This window comes from Octopus bimaculoides, chromosome Z (genome assembly GCF_046866305.1).
Source record: "Octopus bimaculoides isolate indiv1 chromosome Z, ASM4686630v1, whole genome shotgun sequence".
NCBI classification, from domain to species: domain Eukaryota; kingdom Metazoa; phylum Mollusca; class Cephalopoda; order Octopoda; family Octopodidae; genus Octopus; species Octopus bimaculoides.
In genome coordinates this window covers 23852378-23872136 of record NC_142944.1, presented here as the reverse complement: position 1 = coordinate 23872136, position 19759 = coordinate 23852378, and the positions used below count along the sequence as shown (strand labels likewise).

Below are 19759 nucleotides of genomic sequence, written 5' to 3'. Positions count from 1 at the left end.
ATAATTCTTCTCTTAGATCCTTAATCTCTCTCCCACTGTTCTTTCTTCTTCTCTCTCTCTCCCTCTCTCACTATTTCATCACTATAAATACATAGACACAGGCACTCTCTCTTTCTCTTTACTTTTCTCCTGACACAATCTTTCTCTCTCTTCTCTATTTCTTGTCTTCACCTCTCTCTCTCTAACACAGTCTTTCTTCTCTCAGACCCTCAACCTTTATCATAAATACATACCCCCCTCTCTCTCTGTCTTTTCACTTCTCTCTATCACAACGTCTTTCTTCTCTCAGCCTCTCAAATAGACACGAACATTCTCTCTCTCTCTCTCTCTCCCTCTCAACCTCTCAAACAAACACGAACATTCTCTCTCTCTCTTTTCTCTATCTCTCTCTCTCTCTTCCTCTCTTCTCTCAGCCACTCAATCTCTCTAAATATAGACACTTTCTTTCTCTATTTCTTCACTACCCTCCATCACATTGTTAAAATTAAAAATAAAAAATTAAAAATTAAAAAATAGATAGATAAATTAATAAATTGACCACAAAAATGTCCAGAACCTGGAGAAGCATGGAATTGGCATTGTTTTTGAGAGCCTGGCGCTGTGCTGAAGGAGAAAACCCAAATAATATAATCACTGCTACACTGAAGAGCAATGGTTACACGAGAACATTAGCACAGATAGAACGATAGAAGCAGGAGTTTACACGTTCCTATGCTCTCATAAGATCCCATATCAGCACCCTTGATGCCATCTTTGATAATAATAAACACAGCAAAGATGACAAGGATGGAGGCACGGATGCAGATGAGAATGTCACCCCCACTCAAGAAAACAAAGAAGATTCAAGCGAGAAACCTGCTCGGAAAGTAAACCCGAGTGAAAGTGCCCCTACCACCATCAAAACGAAAAACCATGGAGGTGAAAGGGTCAAGAAAGAAGAATTGAAAGCAGGAAAAACCAAAACTAAAACAAAAGATGAAACAGCCAAAGAAAGAAGCAGACCTGAATATCCATATAACAAAAAGGATAGAAAGAGACAGCACACACGAATGTGCAAATTCTGTTTGAAAGGTGTCTGCTGGCATGGAGAGGAAGGTGCAGGCTGCCGTTTTGCACACCAAAGACCCTGCCACATAAACATGAAACAAGGCAGAAAACACCAGCCAAAAGGGAAGGATTACGCACCACCTACTCCAAAACGGAGGTACGCAGATGTAGTGCGTGCTACAGACCAGACCTATCAACAACATGTTGAAAGGGCAGCGGCTGAACATGGCGCAAAAGATGGTACAGCAGCTGACCTGGCTACAATCGCACAGATGGGACTATCCCCAATACATAAGACCACCACAGCAAATAGACCCAGGATGGGCACCACTGGCAACAACACACACATCACATCGATGCTCTTACTGAACATCAGAGGACTGTTATCACTTAGTAACAGGACAAAAATCCCTTTCTTGAGAGACCTTGTTGCTTGCAGTCAAGCCTTATGCATAGCACTTACGGAAACCCACCTGAAACCAGATATAGGAAATGCAGAAATACACATACCACAGTATGTTGTATTACGGACTGACAGAAAAGAAAGGAGTCATGGTGGAGTTGCTATGTACATCTGCGAAGACCTCACACCCCAGGTCCTTTTGTCACACTCAAATTCAGTATGTGACACGCTAATTGTACATATAAGACAACACAATGTAGTTATATGTGCTACATATCGCCCTCCAGAAGCTCCAAATCATGTAGGCAAGTTTGAAGACTGCCTTACAAAAATAGAAGAAGTTCTGGACACATTAGAACAACACGTAAGTGTACTTCTTATGGGAGACTTCAATCTGCCCAATGTCAGATAGCCCGAGGGCCTTTCTCTCCCAGGAATGACGCGGTACGAACAAGGGCAGGTGAATTCCCTCCTGAACCTTGCCAACACTTTGTACATGGAATAAGTGGTACTCCAACATACTGGATCTCTGCTTCACAAATAATATGGATCTCATCCATAATGTGAAAGTAACACCGACGCTACTCTCAGATCACAACATCGTAGAGCTGACCATGTACGGACCAAAGGAAGCCATGGACATGCAGCCTACAAGAAACTCTCAGAATCTTTCCAATTTGAACTTCAATAAGGCAAACTGGAAACAGATTGAGAAAGAGATCCTCAAACAAAACTGGCCTAAATGTCTCTCCTCACCGGACATCGACATGAAACTTAAACAATTCATGTCTGTAATGCAAGCTATATGTTACAAATGTGTCCCTGAGAGAAATGCCACTGTACACAAGAACAAAATCCCCAGGGAGAGGAAAATTCTTATGCGACGGCATACAGAAGTTTCAAATCACCTAAACAAACAAATTGAAAGCAGTGAAAAGTCCCACCTGAAAATACAACTGCTGGAGATTGAAAAAAATCTGCAACTCTCCCACGAAAAAGAAAGAGCAGACAAAGAAGCCTGGGCTATAGACAATATAAAATCTAACCCCAGAGCTTTCTACAAGTTTGCCAATGAAACAGCTTCAGTGCACTGCAGGATAGGGCCACTACTTGAAAAAGATGGTGCACTAACAGGAAACCCAAGGAGGATAAGTGAAATACAAAATGATCAATTCAAAAGTGTTTTCACTCCACCCCTAGGGCACTTTCAAGTCAGCAATCCAACTGACTTTTTTACCACTGCAGATATAAAAGCAGAGGCAATGATGATTGATTACATCGATATAAAGGAAGACGATGTAATAAGGGCTATAGATGAATTGAACCCAAACTCAGCTACTGGCCCTGATGGATTCACAGCAATCCTTCTAAAGATATGTAAACGAGTCCTAGCAAGACCACTGCAGTCCCTCTTTCAGAGCTTCCTTGCATCTAGCAAACTCCCAAGAAAACTGAAAGAGGGGAAAATATGCCCTATTCATAAAGGAGGTAGCAGAGCGGAGGCCAAGAACTACAGACCTATCTCTCTCACCTCACACATCAGCAAGGTCATGGAACGAATAGTCAGAAGAAAACTAATCGCCTTCCTTGAAGAAAATGACTTGCTGCCTGACACCCAACATGGTTTCCGACCAGGAAGAAGCTGCCTGACTCAGCTCTTACAACACTATGACTGAGTGCTGAAACAGCTACTTAACCACTCAAATGTGGAAGTGATATATCTCGACTTTGCAAAGGCCTTTGATGTTGATCATGGAATGATATGTCACAAACTGCGTGATCTCGGCATAGTTGGAAAATTGGGAGAATGGCTTCATGACTTCCTGAAGGATAGAAGTCAGGTGGTAGTAGCCAATGGGGCCACCTCCAATGACACACAAATAGTGAGCGGTGTTCCGCAAGGCACTGTTTTCGGACCATTACTGTTCATAATGGCCCTCTCAGACATGCCCACAGCCACACAGAGAGCCACAGTCACAAGTTATGCAGATGACACAAAAGTCTCACAGGTAATACAGAACCCTGAACACACTATGCACCTGCAATGTGAGCTGGATGAAATATACAAGTGGGCTGAAAAGAATAACATGCAGTTTAATGCTGAAAAGTTTCAAGCCTTATGCTATCAGCATGCAAGACTAAATGCAGAACCCATTAAATACACTGGACCTGGAGGGACTGCAATCCCAGAGGCAGAGACAGTGCAAGACCTGGGCATTTACATGAGTAATAATGCATCCTTTCATGTTCATGTTGCTAAATTGTCAATGAAATGCAGGCGACTGACCGGATGGATTCTAAGGACTTTTAGATGCCATTGCATAGTGCCAAGGACTCCAAATTTGCCATCAAGATGTAGGACAAGATACTGCAATAGCCTGGGCTTCAAAGGTCCACATTTTGTAAATATATATATATATATATATATATATTTATTTACTTATCTATATATTTATTTATATATATATATATATATATATATATTTATTTACATATGTATATATATATTTATATATATATATATATTTTATTTACATATGTATATATATATTTATATATATATATATATATATTTATTTACATATGTATATATATATTTATTTACATATGTATATATATATTTATTTACATATGTATATATATATTTATTTACATATGTATATATATATTTATTTACATATGTATATATATATTTATTTACATATTAATATATACATATATATATATATATATATATATATATATATATATACATAACAATTGCAGCGTGGAAGGTGTTTATAAGCCATTTAAAATAACACACAAAACCCGTTAGATTCACTTCAACATTTAAATTTAATTTGTCAATGTGATGCAGCACAGAATTTTGTCAGTGAACAGGTCGCGGTCTCAAAGCAACGAAAATATTTTGACAAATTAAATTTAAATGTTGAAGTGAATCTAACGGGTTTTGTGTGTTATTTTAAATGGCTTATAAACACCTTCCACACTGCAATTGTTTTCGTTCCAGCACACAATCTCAGATCAGGTCACTTGCTATGCAAGTGCATCTCTGTAATATATATACATATTTACATATATATATATATTTATTTACATATATATATATATTTATTTACTTATTTATATATATATATATTTATATATATATATATATATATATATATATATATATATATATATATATACATATATATATACATATTTACATCATCATCATCATCATCATCGTTTAACGTCCGCTTTCCATGCTAGCATGGGTTGGACGATTTGACTGAGGACTGGTGAAACCGGATGGCAACACCAGGCTCCAGTCTGATATATATATTTATTTACTTATATACATATATATATATATATATATATATATATATATATATATATATATATATATATATGGTTTATACTAGCTACCTCGGTTCCCTACGACAAAGGTAAGGATTTTTGTCCTCTTTGTAACTTGGAACTTTTCTATATCCTGTTCTCCAAGAATCGCCTAGTTAACCAAATAACTCAGAGGGCGTATCGTTGTCAGCACTTCAAGAAACATACCTTCTTTTATTACCGTTAACTCCATCATTCCAACTAGGTTAGGTTTTAAGCATTATTTTTGTTTTTTTCTCACTAAATGTCCTCTAAATAATATCTACTTCTACATCCACCATCACTTGTCTTTTATTTTCCCCTTCTATAGTTGATTAAGTAATTTCCTTCCCAGTAATGCTACTTGAGTTGCTTTGTACCACTAGTTGCTTTGCCTTATATCCGACCTTCTCCTTATAAGCATGTATATTGTTGTTATTATTATTTCTCAACAAAATAACCTGTACCTCGTTCTTCCATTGATTAGCGCTAACATCAGCATATTAATATTTCACAGGGTAATGATGTTTCATTTATCATGTTTACATTCTTCACTTCAAATCAGTATGTTATTAATCTTAATATTTTAATAATATATATATATGTATATATATATGTATGTATGTGTGTGTGTATGTGTATGTATATATATATATATATGTGTGTGTGTGTGTGTGTGTGTATGTATGTATGTATATATACATGTATGTATATGTGTGCATATATGTGTATGTGTATGTGTACATATATATATATATATCTATTTCTGCCTCATTCACCACTAGTTCTTTATTTTCCCCTTCTACAATTAGCTAAGTAAATTCTTCTTAGTAATGTCACACAGCGGTAACTTCAACTAAGTATTTCCTACCTTCTCCTTGTAAGCATGCACATTATTATTTCTCCTATAAATATCCTACCTTGTTTTACCATTAACTAGCGTTAATATCCGTATAATAATATGATATCTTACTAGGCTATGATGCTTTATTTATTTTTATATTTACTTTCTTCACTTCATATAAAGTATGTAATTAGTTTTTTCCTTAAATAGAAAATGTTTAATTTGATGAACTCCCTTAGTTCTCTCCCTTCCTGCATTTTTGACTTAACAATTAGCTCACGATTTTTAGTTTTCTTTATTTACTGTGATATATTTGCCTTCCTTCCCCCATTTCAATCATTTAATTTAAACCTTTAGCATTACATTTACAGCCCCCTCCCTTTATAACTCTATGTAAACAAGCGTTCTTATTCCTAACGCCCATGGAATAATATTATTGTTCCCTTTATATCTCTATGTAAACAAGCGTTCTAACGGTCACTTGGCCATGTAACATCTTAGCTCGTAAGTTACCTCATCATTTCGCATTTGTCTTGCCTTTATATGTTGATTCTCTGAAGATGAATATATGTGGAATTCCAGCAGCTCTTACTTTGAAAGAGAGCTCACATATATTTTGAAACATGTGTAGGAATTAAAGGAACTTTTATTTATATGCGTTTTGCTCCATTTATTGTTATATATATATATATATATATATATATATATATATATACACACACACACACACATACATACATACATTCACAGCAGGTTTCTTTCAGTTTCCATCCGTCAAATCCCTTCACTAAGCTTTTGTTAGAAGGCACTTGCCCAAGGACCAAGGTGCTATGCAATGAGATTGAACCCATAAGCATATGGTTCAGAACATCTTACCCAACAACCGTACCTATGCCTCATATGAAATATGTTTAATTTATCTTTTTCTGCTGGAATACAAAAGACATTGCAAATGAGAGCTATCAAAAGTCACAGCCTACCATTTTAAACAGTAAAAATACTTACAAATGTTGTGAACTTGTCCATGATAAACATAGCATGATATGCAAGTGTGAGGATTTGGATTTTTAGCCCCTGCAAAGATGAAAATATAAAGAATGAGGGAGAGAAAAAGAGTGTGAAAGTGAGTCAACACATTGTTCAATCAATCACAACAGAAATGCCATATTCTATTTAGCTTCAATGGCACAAACATTTTCCGTTAAAAAAAAATTTTTCCTTTTTTTTTTTTACTGGTGAGTAAATACTTCCAATGCTTCCAGTAACCATGGATTTGTAGCAGAGTAATCTGTCAGCCAGCCAAACTGAGGCAGTCATATGTGTTGTGATCAGAGACACAATAATAGCAAGGTCTGAACTCACAATTGCTGGGTATAATTTAACTTAGTTTTCTTTTTTGCAAAATAAGAGTTTGTTAGCCCCAGCCATGAAGATGCAATAACTTACAAGTCAATTTAACTGATGATCATGGCAAACATATCAATTCTTGAAAAGAATGGAAGTCAACTCTAGAATTAAGAAAGATGAAAATAAAAACTAATTAAACTAGCATTGTTTTAACAACATCACTAAGTGCTGAATATATTAACAATAAATATGGTGACCAAGTCCATATATGGCTTGTTTAAAAATAATTTATAAAATGAAGCCACAAAATCTCTAAAGGATTAAAAGCATTTAGAAAACTAGGTTAACTCACCAAAATACGACTCCACAGTATTGTTCCAATAACAGATTCATCCTTGCTCATGCGACATTTGTATAAAACAAAAGATGCCCCAACATGAATGGCTCCATATATCCGCATTAAAGCTAAATGTGATGCTTCTATAGGCGTCCCTTCACTCACCTAAAATAAAATATAGCTACAAATTATATAATACTTGTTAATTATAATTTTTCATAATGATTTTGACAACAAATCACTAACATTTTAAAATTAATATACTGAACAACCAATAAACTATGTAAATTTTTAGAAAATGCACATACAAAAAAATAAGAAAATCTTATTTTACTAAATTTGAATATTTGCAAATATAAATGTAGAATTTACAGGAATCAAGAATCTTCATAACATGAAAAGTTTTGGTTTTGAAAAAAGCATTAATCTTCACTGAGTTAACTGTCACATTACTAACAAGAACTTTGTCAACTTTGTACAATAGCAAATCTTAGGTTGTATTTTTTTTTTTTTACTTCTTGAACATGGGTGTATAGTTGAGGTGAACTAGTATATATGGCTGGGTAAACATGGTTACATGGCTGGATTGAACAAGAATATACTTAGGCATTAATCACTGTCAAAAATAATTAAATACCAAATACGAATATTAGAATACTTAAATATTAACTTGGACAGATGGTAAAGTTGCAGCTTACCAACCTTAACAGTCGATAACCTGTTATCCTTCACCAGGACAGGGCTCTGTTAGGGGCCACTGCACTAAACAAACATTATCTCTACATGTTAAGTAATGAATTTTTTTCAGTAAATGTCACCCTGTAGTTGCTCTGCATTCTAAAAAAAAAAAAAACTCTGACAGTACTAAAGAAAAAAAAAATTACACCCATTCTCTGTCTCCCTTGTGATCTTGACTTCAAGATTATAAAACAGGTGAACTTGATGTAGCTGATGCATGCTTGGAACTTCATTTAACCAATGTCTACATAACAGATTTTTATTACATTCTAATCACATTGTTGGATACGTAGGTTTTCACCAATGTAGGTTTTCTAAGAGGAATTTCAACCATGTTTCGTGGTCTGCTACCACAACAGCTCCTTTATAGGATCCAGTTAGCTCAAGACATCATCAGGAGGAACCACGTCCGGTTTCGGCCCCTACTCCTCTACCGTTTTAACGTGGCGGGGCCACCCCCTTTCGGAGGTGTCTTCGGCTCTGGTGTTGGGTGCATGTCTTCTTTCACTGTTTGTGACTGTTCTAATTCAACTGTGGAATGTCCCTCGCTATGGTTATTTTCCAGGAGGTTCTGGCCACACGTCTTATGGTTTATCAACCTGCGTTGTTGAATTACTTTCTTCCAACATACCTTCCCTTGGTGGATTAGGATCCAGTTAGCTGAAGACATCATCAGGAGGAACCATTGAACAAACATGTATTAATCACTGTTTCTTAAAATAACCCACTCCTCTACTATTTCTAAACCCATCTCAGTTGGTATTACACTTTTTTTTATATCCCCTCATTTTGCTATTCAGCCTCCAACCCACAACTTGCAGTGTACCTATCATTATATTCATTTCTCTCTCTTGTACCATCCCAACGTTTTCCTCTTTATACCCATATTTAGACCCTCTTGGCAGTCACTCCAATTCAAGCTGAATCACATTTGCCTTGTAATGAATGGTGAAACAGACTCCTCAGTCATAGTTGCCTGAGTAAAGTGGCTGGTGTTTGAATGGAGACATTCAAACACCAGCTACTATTTAATCATATCAAATACATGACAACTGCTCTAATACTCTTCTTCTTCATTTTGGTCGTCTCTCAAGGTTGAGAAAGACAATTCCACAATTTCTTGCTGAATAACCTGCACAGATAATATTGTTTACAGTGACCAAATGTTTATGCTATACATTAGTTTATTCCCTCCATCAGATCGACATTGCATGTACAGTTGCATGGTGTGCAGAGCAATGTGAGGTGAAGTATTTTGTTCATGAGCACAAAGCATCACCTGGTCTGGGAATTGAAACCATGACCTTACAATCTTCGGTACAACACCGCTAATCACTAGACCCCATGCTCTCTCTAATATTGGTGCTACAATAAAATACACCCAGCATACTGGTTTGTGAAAGGAAGGGCATCCAGCCAAAGAAAAATGGAACAAGTGACTTGTCAAAGGCAGTAACTTGAAATTAAAACTAACTCGGACTGTGGTGACCCGTCCAACACATGCCAGCATAGAAAGCAGGCATAAAACAACTATGAAAAAGAAACTTGATTACTTAGTTAAGATCAACTGCTGAAGGAGAAGAAGTAAAAATCTATTGCATCACCCAAAAAAACTAATACTTTATCAATGGTAAATAGATGAAAATCTAATGACGGCCTTATCATGATTTGAACCATAAAACTTGTAAATAAAGGAAATAATCTAGCTTTCAAAATACATTAACAAGTAACCCATTATTTATGGACCAGGATACTTATAAATGTAAAAAGAAAGCGAGACAATTTTAATATTCATAGGGATTGGGCCAAAATGAGAATTTCTGATTTCTCATCCCCCGTTTGCTTGAAACCACTACATTGTAAGTATTGCATTGTCATTTTGTACTTTAGCACCATGTTTAGGAGTAAAAATTGGCCAGCATAACTGTTGTTGAAATTACGAGAGTAACAAGTACATTCTTTTTTTTTCAAAGAAATCTTTTTCTCAACTTCGACTCGATTGTAATCGAGGTTATTAATAAAATATCTGGATAATTTTTGGTGCTTAACAATTAATATTTTTTTCTCTGCTAAATTCCAAGTGAATTTTTTCCTTACACTAATGCCATAATTTTCAAGAGAGAGGGAGAGGTCTAAAGTGGGGTAAAATTAATAATGACTTATTTCAATAATTTCTTCTTTAACTACATGGTGTGTAAATATATCAGGAAGAAAGCCACTCTAGCAGATTGTGAAGAAGCTATAGAGAATATTTTATGTTGAGTTGTGTTTTGTTATTTCATATCGTGAGTCATTTTTCCATGATCTTTCATTTGACCTAGATATTCTAAATTTTTGGTGCATTTCTGATGTCTGAGGATGAACATTGATGTGCATGAGTCTTTTTTCAAATATATTCCTAGAGAATTGAAGTAGCAAAGTTACCATATTTTGTGTTACTTATTTTGCCTCATCTAAATTATACTCAAAGAGAATGGAAATAATTTTCTGAAACAGTGTTCTGAATATGCTGTAGTATTTTTGATGCATTTGCTTAGCTGATGTAGGTTTTGTAAGGTAGTGAACATATGTGAAAAATTACTTTTCTCTAAGTCAAAAATGGAGTAAACATTACTCATTGTGTCCTATTCACCCTGCCTGCTACATTAGTTTTAATACAAAGTCTTCTTTTCTTTCACTATTTCAAGTGCTGATTCAACGAAGCATATTAAATATTCATAACATAAAGCCGGTTTTACAAGTTCTACACATGTCTGTTCCTGTACTTGTTCTATTAGGTCATTCATTCTTAAACAATCAATATGACTTGATCAGAAAGGGAGATATGGATAGGGACAATGACCTTTTTCAATATATCTGAGATTAGTAGGAGAGAAGGGAGTAAGTTAGACTGGAGATTGGTTTGAATGCTTGCAAGAGTGGACTGAGTTAAAGCACCCATGACCTTTGACAGCAGTGTTGCTGTCAGGATCACTAGAACACTCAGGAGGAGGTAATCGCTGTTAAACCATTTTTTAAAACTGCTTCTATTGGATGAGAAATTTAGAATCTCTTCAATAGTGTATAATGTAAATAAAATTGTTTTAACTAAAAGATAGCTAAAAGAAAAAGATTACTGTTTATTCATTCAGTTCAAAGGATACTGAGAAATATAGTTAAATAACTGATCCAATCAGTTTTTGTATAATCTACGCCACATTTCATCCATATGGCTTAGTAAAAATAGTTTGCAGGTCACACATTTTAATTAATAATTTACTTAAAAGTCTACTGAAAAGAAATTTCTAAATTTCTCATTTAGATTTTAGTCATTTTGAAAAATGGTTGAATTATGATTACTTTCCCCCTTATTCTTCTTTAGATTCTAATAGTAAGGAGTACCTACTCAACATTCAAGTTGGGCAGTAAAATATGGAAGTCATCAAAATAAGTAAACTCAGAAATAGTAATCATTCAGACAAAAGTCTAAATTGACACATGCTAAATTTATCTTAGATAAGATTTTCTTTCAAGCTTTCTCACTTGAGTAGGAGAAGATTTTCAAAATATCTTGAGGAATATAAATGAAACAAATAGTGAAAACAAGGAACAAGATAGGTATCTACATCATTTCCCATTCAATATGAGAATAATTTCATTCAAAATGAGAATAATTCCAATCAAAATGAGAATATCAAAAATAAGAAGGCAATCTAAAATATACAGTATTTTTGCGTCATATTGTTCCATTTATTGTCAATTTATTCACCAAGTTTATTTCTTTACTATTTATTTCCAAAAATCATATTACACACTACAAAAGTTAAAGCATTGTAGATAACAACAAAATTGATTCAACATAACACTAAAATATCACATCATTGAGATTCAATGCATCATCCACATTTGCTTGAATACTTGCAATAGAATTTGAGCATGTATTTGGTGTTATTTATTCTATTGCTTCAACAACTAGTTGTTCATGTGCTGTTAGCCTATGCTCCTTAATTGTCAATTCACTATGTGTTACTGATAAAATATCATGAAGTTTATTCACCAATTCACGTTTGACATAACTTTTCACTATTGACCAAATTTGTTCAATTGGATTGAACATGGGACTGTAAGGTGCCATTCGTAAAACTTCATGCATTGGAAATCTATCTTCATTAAAAACTTGCTCCATCTCACAATGACATGGGGCATTATCAATTACCATAGTTACTGATCTAGCAAATTGACTAAATGCCTTGATTAGGCAACACCTCGTCCATTCTTTGGCATTCTCTTTTTCAAATGAGCCCCATTTGAATTCATAGTGAACAAGACCACCATTTCCAATATAGCAAATAATATGAACGTTTGCTCCTTTTGAACCAGCTGCAACTGTTGTGCATCTTGTTCCTCGTGAAGCTTGACCTTCACATCTTGAGATATGAATATTAAAATTGCTTTCATCCATAAACAAAATTGGTTTGTTTATGGCTTGATATTCAAGCAAATTTAAGACAAAATTTCTACACTTATTTTTCTTTTTATATTCTCAAGACAATTTGGTCTTTCAGGTTCATTTCTTACATTTTTCAATGTGTACATCAACGAATCCAAATGCCTAGCGACTGTTTGCTTTGATATATATTGAGTTCAAATTTCTACCGTACTGTGCTACAAATTTCACCAAGTGTTATTTTAGGATCATTTTCAATTAGTTCAGTAAAATAATTTTCATGTGCTTCAACTACTTTTGAATAAGTTTTACCACCTCTTTTATCCTCCTTATCTCCTTTGGCAGCTGTCGATTGTGGTACATTCAATTCTGTGGTTAATCTTCTCCAATCACGGCAAGACTTCCTTTTGTACTCCCCACACACATACACAAAACACCCGTTTTTGGCTAAAGAGAATATGAATCTACAGAAAAACTGGCAAAAATTGGCATTTTGAACCCCCACCCTAATTTCTTCATTTTTAACTTTTTTCAGAAAAAAATTTTTGGCACTGTCATGGTATTAGCTGTCAGAAGTGAAAGTAGAAAAATCTGACAAGGAACGTTACTGCTGGTTTGAGTTGATTCTTTGGCTACTGACAGCTAGACTGGCCGGAGCGAGCTATCTGTCTGTCTGTCTGTCTCTCTCTCTCTCTCTCTCTATCTATCTATCACTCGAAAGTTATTGGAACAAATTTGACACCTATATCCATGCGTTTGAAAACACACAGAGTATAAGGGTACTACTAAAGCAGAGTGGTCCCGAACGCGCAGTCGCGCGTCCGCGCTAGCTAGTCGTGAGTGGTCGATCCTATTATTTTTAAACTTCAAACTTCATTTGTTTTCTATTTTGATAAATTCTCTTAAAAATTATATTTATATATTTTAAATAATTTGCAATTTCAGAAAATATATTTTTATATTAAATTTGCGTTTTCTAATCTGATAAATTCTACGGACACAAACAGAGGTGAACGAGTGATAGATAGATCGATAGATAGATAGATAGATAGAGAGAGAGAGATAGTGAGATAGACAGACAGACAGACAGATAGCTCCGGCTAATCAGTAGCCAAAGAATCAACTCAAACCAGCAGTAACGTTCCTTGTCAGTTCTACTTTCAATTCTGACAGCTAATACCATGACAGTGACAAATTTTTTTTAATATGTGGAAAAATGCGGAGAAAAGTATTTCCAAAAATGTTTGTAAAAATTTTTTGGTGCAGATGGAGTATATGTAATCTGGGTATACCCCCCCTTTTAAATTTTGTTTTTTTTTACGGAATCCTATGTTTCAGACCATGGAGAATCCGATTCTGGAAAAAAATTTTCAAAAATCTCAATTTCAAAATTTCGACCCACCCACCCACCCGGTTTTTATATAGATCCACAAGGTAAACCTAACCCTAACCCTAACCCTGACCCTAACCCTGACCCTAACCCTAACCCTGACCGTAACCGTAACCCTAAACCTAACCCTAACACTAGTTTTGTGAGATTTGGCTGTTATTTCTAGCATGTAAATAGCCTGCTTGGTGGGGGGGGGGATTGAAATTTTTCAAAAAAATTTTTTTCAGAGTCGGAATCTCCATAGCCTAAAACGTGGGATTCCGTAAAAAAAAATTAATAAATAAGGTGGGGAAAGGTTCAGATTACATATAGTCCATCTCTACCAATTTTTTTTTTCAAAATATGCGGGAAAATACGGAGATTATGATGCAGAAAAAAATTTCCAAAAATTTTTCTGGTTAGGATTAGGGTTTGGCAAAAAAAGTGAAAAATGAAGAAATTGGGGGGAAAGAGAGAAGGGGGCCAATAAATTTCAAAATGCCGGTTTTTGGCAATTTTCCGGTATCTCCGTATCCGAAAACGGGGTTTTGGGGAAAAAAAAAAAATTGCGAGAAAATGGGAGGAGAGGAGGAAGTCTTTCCCCAATCCATCATTGCGGTATACAGTTAAAATGTGTTGTTTTTTTTTCTCTCTCTCCACAAATATATTTGCTCTTGATTTTCTAGGCATTGTGCAGATTGATTAAGTAAGAATAATTCAAATCGAACTATTACAACTTTTTTTTACATGACTACTGAGAATATCCAACAAATGGTCTTTACGGAAATACGGAAACACCACACACTCTTTCACACAAAAAAATACCTCAAGATAAGAGTGAAAAAAAAATTAGAAACGATTCCAGAGGCAGTTCTCTCCCCTCAAAGAAAATATTCACACGCCCCCTCCCCTTTACAATTTCTCTCTCTCTCTCTCTGTCTCTAAACATCGGCGGCTGTAGTTCCAAGTCAGATAACCACATATTATTAATATGCTCATTTTGGCGGAATACGCACACCACTCGTTTTCAGCCTAACCTTAACCCCTAAACACCGGGTGTGCGTATTCTTTACCTTCGCCTACATTTTGAATGGAATTATTCCATATTGAATCTGAATTTCTTAGTCCTTAATTATTCTCGTTTTGAATGGAATTTATTCTCATACTGAATGTGAAATGAAATGGACAGTAGTTTCAGAAATAAAGAAGTTTGATATTGAAGTTCCGGCTAAAACAACGGTCTTTAAAAAATACTAAATTATTCCCAAAACAAAATAATCCTTTCTACTATAGGCACAATACCTGGAATTTGAGAGGAGGAGGATAGTCGGTCACATCGACCACAGTACTTGACTAGTACTTAATTTATCGACCCCGAAAGGATGAATGGCAAATCGGCTTTCGGGAAACGTAAAATGCTTTAATAGGTGATGGTAGAGATAATGAAGATTTCTAAAACATTTTAGTGTAAAACTTTAGATTTTAGCTGAGGTGTCTTTGTGTCTGTTTGTTACCCAACCTTCACTTGACAACCGATGTTGGTGTGTTTACGTCCCCGTAACTTAGAGACCAATAGAATAAGTACTAGGCTTACAAAGAATAAGTCCTGGGATCGATTTAAAAACCCTTAAAAGCAGTTCTCCAAATGGCTGCAGTCACATGACAAGTAAAAGAATAAAATATTGTTTGTATATCCCTTTCAGACTGTCACCTTAACATGATGAAGTATTCCATGCCTTTATTATCCAGAGATTTACATCGCATCCCTCGCAGATCCAATCAAGCCGGACAAGTTTAAGGGTAAAAAGCAGTCGAAAGAGAAGCCTCGGCTTGTACAGGGTTCGGATCTGATGTGGGATTAAACAGCCTTATCCCTTAAAAAACGTACACCCGCTACATAAACATCGACAAAGAAACGAAAGCAAATCTCAAGTTATAACTACAAGTGTACCTTCTTCCCTTCTCGACTTTGTTTCTTCATAACTTGTGATATACCAATCTCAGTTCTTCGGATTAGAAAAAAAATATCGTCAATGGCCTAAGCTCCAGGAGGGGCAATAGTTTCTATAATGGGAATAGTTTTAAATTAAAGTACATCGTCGTTTGGGAGATGACAGTTTATTTCAATGTTAGGACGATTTTACTATTGCAACATCTTCCTAACTAATGCATTTTAAATTTATTAACATCTCTATGGAAACTTCTTACAAAAATCGCGGAACTTTCAATAAATAACGTTGAAAAATAAGTTTTAAATTTTCATATCTTCAAATGAAATTGTTTTAAAAAAACAAAAATCAGGCAATATATACTTGGGAGATTATCGTAAGTGAAATGTTTAATTTGAAATGTATTTCTTTATCAAGCACAAATCTCATAATATGACTTAAACTAAGATGCGATACCAAAACAATTTTGGTTAATGTTTACAATATTACCCGGGAGTTTTTGTTTTGACTTTCATTTTACTTCCTTATCCTCTCCCCAACCGTTTATGGACTCGTTTATTACTGTTTTTATTTTAACTTCAGTGTTTACCGTTGTATAAAATTAAATTAGAAAATCAGACAAAACAGAGAACACAATTGAAAAGTTAAAAGAATCGCAAAAGCGAGCAAATCCTTTAATATTTGAAATCGAGCACAAGTAAGTTTAAAATCCTTTTATAAAGTATATTATTCCCAAACAAACCCAAGTAAGAGCAACTAAATAGAATACTTCAGAAATGTATTAATAAAATAATTCTTGATGTCTTTTAGAAACATCTAAAATCACACACACACACACACATACATACATACATACATACAAAGTTATCCCTGCGCTGCTTTTCGGCTCTTCATTTTAATTTTCACTTATATCTATGTATACTTGAACTAAATGTCCGTGTGATCACGTACTCGAATTCTTAATTAAAAAGTAAATGAATTTTCGAAATGGCTATTATTTACTACATTAGGATATTGGAGCGCACAAAGTTTGAACTAAAATTGTACCTGTAAAGAATGTATTTATTCCAGGAAGCCTATTATTTACAGATAGTTACGATATAAACACATCCCGGACTTTTTGAGCCTTAATGGAGATGATAAAGACGGTATTAAAGATAAATTTGACATGTGAATCTCCTTATTTACATTGAATACACACCAACTTCATTAACCGGGTGTCGTTGCGGGTGGATATTTAGAATTTCTTAGTCCTTAATTACGACAGGTATTTTAAGCGTGAAAGGGGAATTCAAACTTTGCAACAAAGAAAAATTATATAAAAACTAATTTATTGGATTTTTTTTTTAAATAAGCATTTCCAAATGATGACTCTTAAGAATAACATTATTTCTAGGTAAGGTTCTTCGGAATTCTACAAGTAAAAACATGAATAACTCGAAGAAAGTTTTAATATCTTAATTAGATCAAAGTTTAATATCTTAATTAGATTAAAGTTTTAATTAGATCTTATTAGAAATAATAGAAAATTATTAATTTCACAGCAATAAATAGTTCTTTACAAAGGCATTATTTTTGGCAATTACTAACCTGTCTGCGAAGAAACTCGTTCGGGAATAACAGAGCAAAGATTCCTAAAAACAATTCAATAAACATATCAGCCAACAGCCATGTTTTTACTGATAGAAACAAAGCTGGTGAAAATATGAATGGCATAGCAATTATTCGGACATAATCGAAAGTAGTTAAATTGAAATCCATTCTTGTGGTCTCGAATGCAAAAACAGACTCCGTTAGAATTCTGGCGCTATATATTGACGCATGCGCGAGCACTGCTTCAATTAACGACCTCAATTATCGTGCTGCTGAGTTATTTGTTAATGCTATAAGGTTTCACGCTCTCTTTGTTTTTTCGATATTTACATTGTGTTTTATTTTAAGAAATGAAAACTATTGAAAATCTATTAGATTAGCATGAAATATTTGTAAACTTGGAGAAAAAATCCTATGTGACCAAATATAGTGATTCATTTAAAATCCTCAATACTCTCATTGTTTTCTTCAATTTTTGTAGTAGATTGACTGTCTTGAGAAGTGAACCATCGTATATTAGACAGATTCAATCAAAACATTACAAATGTTTTTTCATTAATAAAACAATTCATTCATGTGTACTACTACTATAGAAATGGGTGGTTGAATAACTGAGGAATGGGCCTAGGATATAGTATAAAAGTTGGAGGTTTGTAGCATATCAAGGAAATGGAGGAGTTTGTCTTTTCTGTCTTCTGATACCCTCAACCCCGGGTATATTGATTGATTGATTATTACTATGAACAAACGATCGATAAAGATTATTACAGTTACTGTTGTTCTACAGCTTTAAGTCAGCTCTGATCGATCAAAGGTATTTCTAGCATGGAGGGTTACATATTTTTTCCAGGTATTGTCCCTCCGGCTTCACATAATCCAATGAGTTTTTTTTTTCTTTCTAAAGATGTTAGAGTATAGTATGAGGGCGATCTGGCTGCTATTTCTTCCAACTCGAACGAACATGTAAAGGGTCCCTCCTTGACTTGTGACAACAGTGATACATTGCCAGGTTAAATATTTTATGGATTCCTGTCCGATAGTATACCAAACAGTTTGTGATTAACTAATTTTGTCTCTCATTCTTGTAAAAGTCGACTGAGTATAAACTGTACCTGAATCACTAGACGGAACTTAGCTTTGGTTTCCTCGTTATTAAGCAAGTTATATGAATATTATCCTGGAAAACAGGCTAATACAAGTGACCTGCTTTTATGAGCATGTTAAACGTTTGATGTCATTTGGGGAAATTATCCCACAGTGTAGTACCTATTTACAGGTAGATAGCCTGAACTGTTGACAGTGAGTTGATCAAGGAAACAGTACAGTGAACTAAACTACACTATCTATTTACAGCTTGGTAGACTGGACTGTTGAGTATTATGTTGGTCATGGACACAGTACAGTGAACTATATCACACTGTGGTATCTACTTATAGCTAGGTAAACTGGACTGTTGACAGTTATGTGTGTTGGTCATGACAGAGTACAGTGAACTATATCACATTGTGGTACCTAGCCCCTTGTGGGCAATGAAGAAACAACTTCACTGTGGTACCTAAACGCAGTTAGATAAACAAGACTGCTGCTTTGTACTCAAGCTGCTTATGGGAATAGGGAAACTGGAAAAGTAAATTTGTCAGAAAATATTCAGACATGCATAGTTTAGAAGATTACATTATAATCATGATTTGGGTCGTCATTTCCAAAATGGGGATTTTGAGCATATGATTAGGAATAAAATTAAACTAGAGGAAATGCAGTTTGGTTTTATACTACAGATGCCATCTTCCTAGTGAGACAGTTGCAGGAAAAGTATTTGACCAAAAATAAGCCATTTGGCTTAGCTTTCGACAGAGTCCCCTGCTCTGTTATCTGATGGTCTTTAAGGAAGTTAGGAATAGAGGAGTGACTTGTTAGAGCTGTACAAGCCATATTCAGTGGTGCTGTCAGTAAGGTGAGGGTCAGCCACAAATACAGGGATGAATTTAGTGTACAGGTTAGGGTTCAGTACTCAGCCCACTATAGTCCTCTAAGCCATAACAGGAATTCAAAACTGGATACCCATAGGAACTGCTATATTCTGATGACCTCACTCTTATTGCAGAATCTGTAGCAGAAATGGAGAAGAAATTCCAGGTATGGAAGCAAAACCTGGAATCAAAGGACTTTAAAGCTAACCAAGCAAAGACCAAAAATAAGACTCTCTTTCCATCAGGTAAATGGCCCTGCTCAATATGTAGGAAAACAGTTGGAAGTAATTCCATTTGCCACACCCAACGTAAGCTATGAAAAGTAAGCAGCACAAAAGTTAATGAGATTTGTGAAACTGGCGTTTTGCTTCCA

General features: G+C 34.8%; 1 protein-coding gene across 2 annotated transcripts; it reads right to left on the bottom strand.

Annotated features, from left to right (window-relative positions):
* Nucleotides 1-6576: 6576 nt before the first annotated feature.
* LOC106882167 (uncharacterized) lies at nucleotides 6577-18707 on the bottom strand. Of its 2 annotated transcripts, none has more exons than XM_089364978.1 (3): nucleotides 17414-18707; nucleotides 7357-7506; nucleotides 6577-6731 (listed from the first exon to the last, which is right to left on the bottom strand). In XM_089364978.1, the coding sequence occupies exons 1-3, from the start codon at nucleotides 17582-17584 to the stop codon at nucleotides 6642-6644; spliced, it is 411 nt and encodes a 136-aa protein (XP_089221104.1). In that variant the 5' UTR covers nucleotides 17585-18707; the 3' UTR covers nucleotides 6577-6641. The 2 variants fall into 2 exon arrangements, with proteins under 2 accessions (XP_089221104.1, XP_089221105.1); XM_089364979.1 differs by lacking the exon at nucleotides 17414-18707 and adding an exon at nucleotides 15826-15923.
* Nucleotides 18708-19759: the final 1052 nt, after the last annotated feature.

What these genes read in the sequence shown, in the direction of transcription:
- LOC106882167 (XM_089364978.1), bottom strand. Translation starts at nt 17,584, where the DNA reads ATGGATTTCAATTTAACTACTTTCGATTATGTCCGAATAATTGCTATG. An exon ending in ACGAGTTTCTTCGCAGACAG is followed by an intron (nt 7,507 to 17,413) that starts GTTAGTAATTGC and finishes ATTTTATTTTAG; the next exon opens with GTGAGTGAAGGGACGCCTAT. An exon ending in TACTGTGGAGTCGTATTTTG is followed by an intron (nt 6,732 to 7,356) that starts GTGAGTTAACCT and finishes TCATCTTTGCAG; the next exon opens with GGGCTAAAAATCCAAATCCT.